The 12,067-nt window shown below is 34.0% G+C and overlaps 2 protein-coding genes across 5 annotated transcripts; both read left to right on the forward strand.

Annotated features, from left to right (window-relative positions):
* Window positions 1–1,145: 1,145 nt before the first annotated feature.
* On the forward strand, window positions 1,146–7,357 carry LOC133788942 (protein TAB2 homolog, chloroplastic-like). Of its 3 annotated transcripts, XM_062226613.1 has the most exons (9): window positions 3,143–3,623; window positions 4,864–5,099; window positions 5,868–5,927; window positions 6,019–6,114; window positions 6,326–6,406; window positions 6,495–6,567; window positions 6,728–6,866; window positions 6,971–7,195; window positions 7,297–7,357. In XM_062226613.1, exons 5-9 carry the CDS (start codon window positions 6,373–6,375, stop codon window positions 7,318–7,320), a joined length of 495 nt encoding a protein of 164 aa, XP_062082597.1. In that variant the 5' UTR covers window positions 3,143–3,623; window positions 4,864–5,099; window positions 5,868–5,927; window positions 6,019–6,114; window positions 6,326–6,372; the 3' UTR covers window positions 7,321–7,357. The 3 variants fall into 3 exon arrangements, with proteins under 3 accessions (XP_062082596.1, XP_062082597.1, XP_062082598.1); XM_062226612.1 differs by lacking the exons at window positions 6,326–6,406; window positions 6,495–6,567; window positions 6,728–6,866; window positions 6,971–7,195; window positions 7,297–7,357 and adding exons at window positions 1,146–1,560; window positions 1,719–2,093; window positions 2,177–2,246; window positions 2,695–2,866 and having other exon boundaries at window positions 3,017–3,623; window positions 6,019–6,095; XM_062226614.1 differs by lacking the exon at window positions 6,326–6,406 and having other exon boundaries at window positions 6,512–6,567.
* A 326-nt stretch (window positions 7,358–7,683) lies between these two features.
* LOC133788943 (3-epi-6-deoxocathasterone 23-monooxygenase CYP90D1-like) lies at window positions 7,684–11,820 on the forward strand. 2 transcript variants are annotated; one of them, XM_062226616.1, is made up of 7 exons: window positions 7,684–7,824; window positions 8,126–8,273; window positions 9,374–9,446; window positions 9,561–9,595; window positions 9,709–9,850; window positions 10,987–11,053; window positions 11,584–11,820. In XM_062226616.1, exons 2-7 carry the CDS (start codon window positions 8,206–8,208, stop codon window positions 11,595–11,597), a joined length of 399 nt encoding a protein of 132 aa, XP_062082600.1. In that variant the 5' UTR covers window positions 7,684–7,824; window positions 8,126–8,205; the 3' UTR covers window positions 11,598–11,820. The 2 variants fall into 2 exon arrangements, with proteins under 2 accessions (XP_062082600.1, XP_062082599.1); XM_062226615.1 differs by having other exon boundaries at window positions 7,686–7,824; window positions 8,100–8,273.
* The last annotated feature ends 247 nt before the right edge of the window (window positions 11,821–12,067 follow it).

Raw genomic sequence — 12,067 nt, forward strand, 5'->3', positions numbered from 1 at the left:
ACGAGATATACGAATGAGTGGCTCCCTAATCAAATAATAAAAGAACTTATATTATTGAGGATAGAAACCTTACCTGTGACCACCTTATTGCTAGCATCAGCCTCTCCTTGGGTTAAGGCAAATACCCTGGCAGGGACCATCTTATCTTCCTTTTTCACTTCTGTCTTAAGCTGAGGACATGCTTTCTTCCGGTGTCCTTCTTGACCACAGTTGTAACATCCCTTGGTGTTTGCCTGACATTCACCATGATGTTTCTTCTGGCACTTAGTGCACTGCAGGTACTCTACATAACCCAACCTACTTCCTCCATTGTTTGTCCTTTCCCTTTTATCGCTATCGGACTGCTTATTGTCAGGATGCTTTCTTTTCTGACCGTTATTGTTGTTGTTGGAATGAATGATGTTGTTGTGGTGGTTGTTGTTTCAACTAGTCTGAGGTTGATTCTATTGTCCAGGCTCAGGCTTACTGGCTTCTTCTTTACTAACATTAGCCTACAGCCTCTCTACTTCTATTACCGTCTCTAGAACATTGGCATATGTAGTATTTCCTGGGTTAGCTAGCTTAACCCCTAGCTCGATCTTTGGTCGAAGTCCTCTAACGAACTTAGACACCCTCAGATAGTCAGTTGGAACAATTTCTGGTGTGAATTTAGCTAATCGGTCGAACTGCTGAGCATACTCTGCCACTGATAAATTCCCTTGCTTCAGGCTAGCGAACTCCTCAACTCTTGAAGTGAGTACAGCCAAATTATAGTACTTCTTGTGGAACAGCTCCACAAATTGGGTCCAAGTCATAGTGGCAACATCATGCGTGTGTTGGACTAAGTCCCCCCACATTATGGCATCTTTCTTGAGCAAAGATGAAATGCAGGATATGCGGTCCGCATTGCCTAGATTTATGTGTGTCAAGATTGGCTCCACATTTCTTAGCCACTCTTCTACCTTGAAGGGGTTTGTAGTCCCTTTAAATTTTGGAGCGTGTTGCTTACGGAACTGCTCATAAACTGGCTCCATGTGCTAAACTGGTTATGGTGCATAATTCGCCATTGGCCATTCCCCACACTACACCAAATACCCACTACCATAACACATCATTATAATACTATTTAAAAAGAGTTATGGTATATTTATATATATATATATATATATGTGTGGGAAATAAAGGGCGGTAATTTATTTTGTGAACCCGCCTGCCTTATATTTTTTACTAATTCCTTCTTCTTTTTTTCAGAAAAACTCCCCCGTTTTCTTCCGTCTCCGAAGTCAATCCATGCTTCAGCTCCGACCACCTAACCACCATCCTCACAACCATTTTTCTCCGAGCCAAGCTCTATATCTCAGGCACCCGTGAACCCAACCCCCAAACCAAGTGACCCCAGGTGCGAGCACATTCCTGCGTGTGTTTGACCCAATGCGACTTCCATTCGCGAGCCACCACTAGGCACGATTCTACACTCGTTCCGCTGTAGAGCCCCGAGTGTGCACCAAGCTGGAGCTTGAACGATCCTGAGTTGCAGAGGAAGAAAATGGTGGTTGGGTATAAAGCTTACGCCGTTGAGGGGTATATTTGGATTTTTTGTCTTGAATGATGCTTAAGTGAATAGTTTACCGTTCCTTACCAGAAATTTTAGATTTTAGTATCACTCAATCTCAGAAACCCATTTCCAACTTCACAAAACCCATTAAAATCCCATTCAGTTTCTCCTCGAACCCTCCCAGAAGCTGGCCAAAACTACGTCGTTTCGGGGGGTCGAGTTTCATTTCAGAAAGCTCGGTTTCGATGCAAGAAGAAGTGGAAATTGAGGAGGAAGAAGAAGAAGAAGAAGATGACCCAACTGTCGAGCTCTGCTATCTCGATCCTGAAACGAATCCCAACAGCCTTACTGAATGGGAACTTGATTTTTGCTCAAGACCCATTCTTAATATCAGAGGGAAGAAGCTTTGGGAGCTTGTGGTTTGTCATGAGTCTTTGTCATTGCAATATACTAAGTACTTTCCCAATAATGTGATCAATAGTATTACTTTAAAGGATGCCATTGAGGGAATCAGTGAAGATTTGGGTATTCCTTTACCTGATAAAATATGCTACTTTAGGTATATTTATTGGTCACAACAATCATATGAGTTTTTCAGTTTAGAGTTATGAGTTTAATGGGTTTTTTTTTATTGGATTTCAGGTCACAAATGCAGACAATTATAACAAAGGCTTGTAATGAGCTTGGTATAAAACTTGTTCCTAGTAAAAGGGTATGCATAGTTCTTTTTGTTTAACTTTACGCTCTCCTATCACGTTGTTAGAAATATATGGTAATATGGCAACTTCAAGAAAAAGATAGCATGTAAAGTGGCAAAATTAAGTTATAAAATGAACACAAAGAGCATGAAGAGAATGAGTTTTGGTGTGTAGAATTAAGTAGCAAAGCTCTCTTTTTATATCTTCCAAGCCTTCATAAACCCAAAAGATGTTTTGGGAGTTTCCATCTTTAAAATGACTGTCACAACCTATCAAGTTAGTGCATAACTCTAGTTTCAGTTCAAACAGCCAACAGGTATACAGACACAACTAATCATATATATAAAGCTGTTAATTTCAACTTAGCTAACTTGGAGTGAGATTAGCTAAATACATAGTGAACTTGGGAAGCTTTCTTATTCTACTATGTTGTTTAGCATTCTTATGGTTTGTTTGTTTCAGTGTGTATCACTGTTGTTATGGTTGGATGAAAGATTTGAGACTATATATACTCGTCATCCTGGTTACCAGAAAGGAGCTAAGCCGCTTCTCGCGTTAGATAACCCTTTCCCAATGGATCTTCCAGATAATCTTTTTGGGGATAGATGGGCTTTTGTCCAATTACCTTTGTCAGGTTAGAAATATCTAAAAGTACTACTTTTTCTCGTTACTGATTCTATGTTGACATGTTTTACAAGCATTCTCATTATACTTTTCTTGTATTGAGCTTTCTTTCTTCGACTATAGTCCGTAAGTAATACTAAGTTTTGCCCCATGTTTTCAGTTGTCCGGGAGGAGATTTCATCCTTAGAATCAAAACTTGTATTCGGTTCAAGTTTAGATTTGGATTTGTTGGGGATTGAAATTGATGACGGCACATTGATCCCAGGGTTGGCTGTTTCTTCTTCATGAGCTAAACTGCTAGCAGAGGCGTACTCTGTTCTCTACAAAGCATCACTAAGCAACAGGCCAACAGCCTTTTAAGGATCTGTGCCTTAATTTCCTCAATCTTTTGTTGGTTTCACTCTATAAATTTCTAGCATTTTCTTCATACAAATTTGGAATTCCTCCCAAAGTAGTAGATAAGGCTTAGAAACTAAGTTCTTTGACTATAGCATGAGGTTTGCTAAAATAAGATATGAGCTTCAAGTCCCTCTTAGGCACTTACATAGCGAGTTATTTATTGTTTCTTAGACCCCAATAGGTGGGGGTGTCTAGTTTCAAAAAAGAAAAAGAAAAATTGCATGGATAGTTGTTTTCGGTGTTTAGATAAGCATGCTAAGAGAAAAAGCAGTGGCTACTGACTGATTTCTATTATGATAATTTAACCACTCCAACCAATCTGAGAAGAATTTGAAGGAAGGCAATTTGTACTACGTTATTTCAAATAGGTAGATTTCTTTTTTCCACTTTGCGTTCTTAATGCTTGGTTTCGAATTTCTGGATGTACTTATGATTGTTTTCTTTAATTAATTGTTCATATGGAAACAAAGTATGCTTATATTTCCCCATTAGATGCTAAACTTATATAATTGATTTTTTTTTTTAATTAAATTCAAAACATCTGATGAGTGCACTAGGTTTTGCAAGCCCAGTCTTCTAGTTACTCGTTGTTATATTTCTTTCTTTTTGGGCAATAGTTTCAAGATCGACATGTATTATTTGTGGGCTATTGGATTTTTGGCTAGGTTTTCGAATATTTTTTGGCTCTCAGAGCCTAGTTTTACTAAAAAGCCTGGTATCTTTTTTTGCTTGGTGCAAGTAAAGAATTTCATAAAATTTTGCTTTATCTGAAGTGAAGGCAATATATGTTCTGTTCTTATTTATTGGGTTATCCTGGTTTTCATACATGTGGGTGTATCATCTAGAATAACTCTATGAAATTCTAATTGTTGACTATATTAAAAATTGAATTTTTTTTTCTTTGGGCCAAATTAACAAGGTAAAAAAGTGAAATTAGCAAAATGAACTTGTTGGTTTTACATTAAGCAACCATAATAGCTGGTCAGTGTAATAGAATATGCTTGCTTAGCCACCACAAAGGTTATTTTGCAAATAATTTTTGAAGAGTCATTTGTAAGAATGACTCTTAAATTTTTTTATCAGTAAACAAAGTTTAAAAAAAATATTATTTGCATAATAATTTCATAGTTTTTCAGTGTCCATAAATTTATACTAAGCGATCATCATGGTCATTTGAGCAACCATAATTTATGATGAGCGATCATCATGGTTGCTTAGTGCAAAATGAGTGAGATTATTTTGCTAAGTTCTAACTTTAATTTGGTTATTTTAGCAAACATCTTGCTCCTTGCATGCCTATTATTCTGATTTTGAACCTCTGGTAAAGCAATAGACAATTCTTGTTTATGTTCTATTAGTAAAAAAAAACCAATGGAAGAACTCTGATTAGGAAAATTAATCCGGTATCTTCTCCATGGATTTATCACTTTATTTAAAATAAAAGTAAATGCTTCTTATATAAAATTAAAAAGTGTAGAATGCTTAGATGATTGGCAAGTACAGTTACTAGTCCATGTATTTGGCTGGCATCACTCATTTTTTTTAGTAGATCTCATTTGGCCATTAATATATATATATATTTTGCACTAATGGTTTTCAAGCTGGCAGAGATATACGAAGCAAGGCGTGGCTGAATCTTTGGTTGATGAGCAGTCTTCTGGTTCTCAAAATATGGATGTTATTACTTTAAAGAGCGCAAATAGACCCGGGCAGATTGATAATTCTGATATAGTTCTAAATTACAAAGATAGTGATGGTGATGAACTAGAGCTTCGTAGAATGTTGGAGGAAGGACGTGACTATGTTCTAGTTTCCCAACAAGTTTGGGAAAGACTATTGTCTTGGTATATTTATATATTTCTCTTCCTTTTTTTTTTTTGGCCCCTATTTTCTTTATGGTGTGTCTTTTTGTTGTCATATATTATCTTTGTTGTTACATATATATTTAGCTAATCTGTTACTTTATGTTGGTCTAATGTAGTTTAATCAGGGAGCCCCATTTTTTGTAGAAAAATTGCATATTAAAAATTTAAGGATATTATAGTATTTTTAGAATAAGTAAAATTTCTTTCATTGTTACATACCAAACAACTAAGAAGTAAATATACTTTCCTTTCTATACCTCCCTCCAACTTTATATGTCTCCTATATTTTCCTTTTCCTATCTTCTTTCTTCTCTACCAAACATAGCACTAATGCTTTTGCTCGTTTTTTATGCTGATTAACTAGGCCATTAATGCATGGTTAATTTTGTATATTAACTTATGTGTATGTAGGGTGATGTGGGTATTGATTCTTAATCTAAACTTGATATGAGTGGTGATCTGATTGGAAATTCTTATTCGGTGTGGCTGAACTAAACATATATTTTTAAGTGATTAGTAGTTCTTCATATGTATATATTTATAGATAATCTTTGGGTTTCAAAGTTTATATCAACAAAATTAAATTTCAGTTGTAGTATAACAGTTAAGCTCTGCTGAAATATAATTTCCAAAAAAACTAATTACAGGTTGTATCAAATAAATTTTCTTTTGTAGAGCTTCTATTTGGTTTAAAGGTCTCTGAGATTTCCTGCAATGAGAATGTTTTAACATGTTTTATTTTTTCAGGCCTCTACAAGGGAGCTTTATGAGAGGGTGTGTCGCCTTCGTGGAGTAGAAAAAGAAAAGGTTCTTTTTATTTTGTTGTTATTGTTGTATGGTTTTGTTTATTTAATTTAAAAGTAATTTTTTTTAACTGTAGTCTTTCTTTAAATGTCAGGTACTTATTTGGGACTATTTCAATAAACGGCAGCATTCAAGGCTGAGTAACTCAAACCAAACTTTGGAGGAGGAAAACTTACAGATGGATCAAGAAGTGAGTAATTGATAACACTGAAGATTATTTAAATCATTGATTCGAATCATAACATTTCTTTGATTTATTTTTCCCTGCACTTGGTTCCCTCTTTCTGTCATGGAGGCTTTTCCTTCCTATTCGTGCACTTTTTTTTGTTCAAACTAATTAAGAAGTTATCACTATGGTTACCCTAAACTGAAATTTGGTTGTCATTGTTGCCCTAAACTAGGGAGTTGCCATTTTCCTCCAAAGAATTTATTATAAAGTTGTCTGACAATGATAGAGAAACTGAAAGCTCTAGTACCAGGAGGTATTATATACTACATTAAGTTTGACATTTTGAGTAATACTATTTTCATTTTTATGTACTCTGTTATGATTTGAAAGGGTTAAAGTAGCATGCAGTCATTTGCAGAATACAGGGACTTATAAGATTACTGGGATATCGACAGAGCCACTGAACAAATTAATGTGAGTGTGCATATGTCATGACCTTAACTATTCCATGTTGGTATGTGCTATGTGCTGCTATTTAATTTTAATAATTTGGGAAGATTTTTCTTGGTGGTATTTAAACTTCTCTGCCTGTACTTTCAAATTGTTTTACTAACATGTTTATATTTTATTTTAGGTTTACTCTTGATGATAAGATGACACAGATTTCAGTTGCTGCTTACTTTCAAGACAAGTACAAAATCAAACTCAGATATGTGTCATGGCCTGCTCTGCAAGCAGGAAATGCAGCAAAGCCTATTTACTTACCCATGGAGGTTCCCATCATAGTTTCAATAACATTTTTTTTTTTTGCGTGCTAAGTTCTATTGGACAGCAGCTATTTTTATGATTATATTTCTAAATGTTGTATCTATTATAGGTTTGTACGATTGTTGAGGGGCAAAGATACTCTAAGAAACTCAATGAAAGGCAAGTAACCAATCTATTGAGGGCAACCTGTCAAAGACCAAACGACAGGGAAGAAAGCATTTGGCGAATTGTTAAGCAGAACAAATACAGTGATCAGGAACTTGTCCAGGATTTTGGAATTAGTGTTGCAAACAATTTGACAATGGTTGATGCTCGAGTTTTGCCTCCACTAGTGGTATTTTTCTAATATGTGCTTGCTTTTGCGTTTGACGAGTGAGTTCTACTCTTTCAATTGGAACTAATTCTATTATTTTTCTTCATGAAACTTTTATACAGAGGTACTGGGAGGGAGGCTACTGAGCATCCTCGATTTGGGCAATGGAATATGTCCAATAAAGTAAGTAAATGATCTTTATAACTCCATTTTGTTATGATGTATGTGAAGAGGTATGATTCATTGACTTATTTTTTTTTTATTTTTGGTTATGATAGAAAATGATCAATGGAGGCCAAGTTGAGTTTTGGACATGTGTGAACTTCTCGCGTATCAATTCAGATACTCATGATCGCTTTTGTTCAGAATTGGTCAGTACTTGGCTCAATAGGGGAATGGTATGTTACCGGATCTTTCTGTCTCAGCTATTTTACTGTGACATTGCATTGACTGTTTATAATTAACATTTTTTATCATTTTGGATACTTGGAAGGCCTTCCAAACTAGACCAGTAATTCCCTGCAGCGCTTGGCCAGCTAACATAATTGAGAGGGCTTTGAGATCTGTTCATGAGCAATGCAAGAAGATACTTATCAACAAACAACTACAGTTGTTAATAGTTATCTTGCCTGATTCTGGTGGTTCATATGGTGAGCGACTTGGCCAAGACTTGTAACTATGAAGTTTGAAATGCCATTATAACATTTTGTTTTAGCTAAAAAACGTTACATGCCTGTTCCAGGGATGATTAAATGAATTTGTGAAACTGAGCTAGCAAATATGACTTGCATATCTAAGGCTTTTACAATATATATTGAAAATTTCTAGACCTTCCTTTCTATTGAAAATTGTACAATATATATTCTTTCATTTCTATTGAAAATTGTGCACGAATATACTGTTTTTCTATGTTTGCATATTTTAGGACCTTGATCAAGACTCCAAATGCAGCTCACGGATAAGGCTATGGATGGGGTTGGAAGGCTCGGGCTTGCGGAGGGTCGTGGATAGCTCGATCTCACGGAGAGGTCATGGGTCAAAACTTGAAAAACTTGAAAAGCAGGAAAACCTCGCTGAACCCATTATTTTCATGTTGCTGGTATGTTCTATAAATTTCTGGCTGTCTTTGTTCGTGTGATGTCTAAATAAACACAAGTGTGTATACGATTTTCTCTTTTTATTAAAGTTACTCTCTTGCATCTCTTGTTTATAATCAACTTTTTTTTTTATATCTCTTCCCTTAGAACACTAGGCAATATATATAATAATCACTTAGTATGCCTAGTACATTTCTTATAATCTTATTGGACATATATTCAGCCGATAATAATAGGCCTAATTAGTAACTAGTTCTTTTTTTTTTTTATGGAATAATTAAACCTTAATGAAGGCCTAATATTCTTGTCATCTGTCTTGTTATAAGTAGTTGTGTGTCACGATAAAACTTTGTTATTGCACTAGTTCTTTGTCACTCACTGAATTAGCTTACATAACTAACTCTTGAACTCCCTTTAAACAATCTTCATAGTTGCTACTTTATCATGCCATTAATAGAAGATTTATTTTATTCTTCCTGCTGAAAATTACAATGTCCAAGTAATGCTTGAACTTTGAGATAGTTGGAGATTTTTTAGCATAAATATCTGTTGTATGAACTTACTTATGTCAATATGATCTTCTGCTTTAGTGGTAGCTATGATTATGGCAGTGAAAACATTTGATAACTACTGAATTTAAATTGGATTGATTCTCAGATTGAAGATTGCATTCCTCAGTTTTAACCTGTTCCTAAATTTTGGTTTTAGTCTCTCTAGCTCTTAATTTCCATCTCTCAAAACTATAGTAGTAGATTTCTAATTCAGATTATTTAGGAACCAGCTGTAATGATAGTAGAATTCTTCTATGGTGTATAATTTCATTAAACTTCTGTTGATCAAGAAGTTTATCAAAATTATACACCATAGAAGTTTAGACTATTAGAAAAGTATTATAATAACTAATCAAATAAAGTCATATCAGTTTGATCTGTTCTAACTTTATATGGATTTGTTCTATTTCCTTGTGGACAGCCCTTTGAGTTCCCACTCTGCAATTTAATGAAACTCCTATGCAAAATTCATCTTTTCTTCAATTCAGTTGTTCTTTTGACAGATTTTCACTTAATTAATTTTGTAAAATTTTCTTTTTCTCCACATTTAGTGCCACATCAGGGGGTATTCTAGACAGAGTTGTTGAAGCAGAGGATAAGAAACGTGGAGATATTCTAAGACTGGTAAATTTTATTCTTCTTCTACATTGTACCCTTGGTGCAAAACATTGTCAATTCAGTTTGGTATTTTTTTTTTTAATAACTCATAAAGGAAAATATTTAAAATGTTGTGAGCAGGACCATTTCAGCTCAAGATCTGTCCCATTTTTTAGGTTTGTATTTTTTTTCTACATTTTTATTTCTGCTCTCTTTGTCTCTCTCGGCCCCCTCTCTCTCTCTATCTCTCACTCATCTCTTTTCTGCATTTCTTAACTATTTCTACCAGCAAGTATCAGAATAATACAGATGATCTAATAGCTGATAACATTATAGATATGATGATCCCAGGAGAGGATTCAGTTCCTGTTCTTTTGACTCTTGCAGTGAAATATCTCTCAGATTGTCCTGCTGCCCTACAACAGTTACTGGTATGAACCACTTAGTTTGTTGTTTCTCTTTGATTTTTTCTTTTCTTCACTCTGAATGCTAACATGTAGAACTTCTTTAGTTCCATACTATGTCTTGTCTGAAGCTTTTCTTCTATTGTTCTGGGAATAGCATTAGTCATTGGTCTAGCTCTTAGAGGTTTCCTTGCACAAGTACTGTTTCTTGGTGTATGAAATGAATATGGTAATTTTGTCACATTTACAAATCATATATTCTTTTCTTTTTATAAATTTGTACAACAGCCTGTAGAGAAGTTACCACATCTGCAACCCTTTTGTGTAATTACTTTTTATTTATGCTGTTGGGTGCTCCTTTTGTATAGTTCTTTATTCTGGCAATTAGATAGCCTCCATTATAGTTGCGTTTTAGATTTTTCTTTTTCTCTTATTGGTTGGATGTAGTGTATGTTGGGCAATTTTTTTTTTTACCCTTGTGGTTTTTCTGCTATTCTTTTCTTTTTTATTTCCTTCTTTCTTGCTTTACTTATTTGTTAAATCAGAGATGCTAGGCATAATTGTAACTTTATTTTTCTAATATGAGAAAGAAAAACAAAATAAAAATCAATTCCATAGTTTGCTAACTAAATAAACAGAGTCATTTGGCTCTGTTTCTTTGCTGTTGGGAGCTGTTCTTTTAGTTTTGTTCAAGTTTCTATTGTAAGTTTATTAGGTATAGAGTTTCGTTTTTCTCTTGAAATGAATTACCACATAGTATTATGAAAGCATCTCTTCCTGGCAGAATTTTGATGAGGTTTCCTTTTTTATAATGTCATATTCCCATATATGAACTTAAAACATGACAATTTCTAGAGTTTTTGTTTGATACTTTAGTTTGTCTTATACAAGACATAGTAATTATCTAAATAATAATATATAAAATTGGCCTTTACCCCATGTTTCTGCAACAAATCCATTTGATTTTCAACATTTGATTTTTACTTACAAATTGAATTAAAGTCGTGCTTGGATGGTTTGAGCTTTTATGAATTGAGTCACAAGAGCCACTTGCATGAGATAGAGCCCACCTAGAAGTGATTCTCATATGAATATGTTTCTGTTTTATGGAAAGATATTTTGAACGGTGTAAAGTTTAACAGTACCTTCTGAATATGTTTCAGGTTTTTGGAAATTATGGCTCCTATCTTTTCTCGAAAAGCTTGGCGGTGTGTATGGCACATGATTCAGGTATGGTGTGTGTGTATGGTTATTTAGTTAGGCTAAAAAACTTAAAAATTTATGCAACTAGAAATCTTAGAAGTTCTTTGGAAAGCTAGTGCTTTTCGCTTTCTTGACAAGAAACAGATTTTAGTTTATTAATACAAAAAGATAACGTTTTTTTTTTCCCAGTTTTTGTTTGTTTTGTTTCCCATAACCTAACTCTAAACACATTTCCCACTTCGAACTTAGAAAGAAAGAGAAACTTTGGGAGAATAAGAGGAATAGCATGGGCTTCATAAAGGACCTCTAACAGCCATATTCACATTCTACGTGTTAATTTGGATGCCATACTTGATGCCCTGTTGGTTACCTATCACAGAGAGAATTTCGCCAAAGCTATTTACACATCAATGCTATGTTTGTATTGAACTTTAAAGAAAGGAATTAACCTTGCTAGGTCTTTAGAGAAGAAATAAATGGGGATAGAAGTTAGTACAAAATGTATGAATTGTTTCTTCATATTAATAATAAAAGGACTTTTTTTTTACAATGTGCAGGTATATTGAGATGATTTCTTTGGAGCAATTCTTGACAACATTTGTAGTTGAGGCCTTTAGAATGGAAGAATGTATTTCACTAATTTTTGTGTACATTTCTTGTTTTGTATTTAGTGATAAAGGAATCTAAATTGGGCATAAATTATGTTGTAATATGATTTCTTAAGCCTAGACTAGTAGACTAAATATTGTAATTACATTTTGAGTAATTAATAAAAATATATTTATGTTACCTTATTTGGTTTCAACTTTCATATTTGTTTTCTTAGTTTTGTGCAAGTAAAAAAAGATTATGTTTCTCTAAGCTAATATAACACGTGTTATAATAAAGTGTAGTATAACACAAATAATGTGTTATATTAAAGTCTAGTATAATACAAAAAATGTGTTTTACTAAAGTATAGTATAACACAAAAAAAGTGTTATACTAAAGTGTAGTATAACACAAAAAAAGGTTTATGCTAAAGTGTAGTATAACACAAAA

Source organism: Humulus lupulus, chromosome 7 (genome assembly GCF_963169125.1).
Source record: "Humulus lupulus chromosome 7, drHumLupu1.1, whole genome shotgun sequence".
NCBI lineage: Eukaryota > Viridiplantae > Streptophyta > Magnoliopsida > Rosales > Cannabaceae > Humulus > Humulus lupulus.

Excerpts from the sequence above, each read along its gene's own strand:
- LOC133788942 (XM_062226612.1), top strand. The coding sequence starts at position 1,526 with ATGGTGGTTGGGTATAAAGCTTACGCCGTTGAGGG. Across the intron at positions 2,094-2,176 it reads GATAAAATATGCTACTTTAG|GTCACAAATGCAGACAATTA; the intron begins GTATATTTATTG and ends ATTGGATTTCAG. Across the intron at positions 2,247-2,694 it reads AACTTGTTCCTAGTAAAAGG|TGTGTATCACTGTTGTTATG; the intron begins GTATGCATAGTT and ends TGTTTGTTTCAG.
- LOC133788943 (XM_062226616.1), top strand. The coding sequence starts at position 8,206 with ATGGGTCAAAACTTGAAAAACTTGAAAAGCAGGAAAACCTCGCTGAAC. Across the intron at positions 8,274-9,373 it reads CCATTATTTTCATGTTGCTG|TGCCACATCAGGGGGTATTC; the intron begins GTATGTTCTATA and ends CTCCACATTTAG. Across the intron at positions 9,851-10,986 it reads CTGCCCTACAACAGTTACTG|GTTTTTGGAAATTATGGCTC; the intron begins GTATGAACCACT and ends AATATGTTTCAG.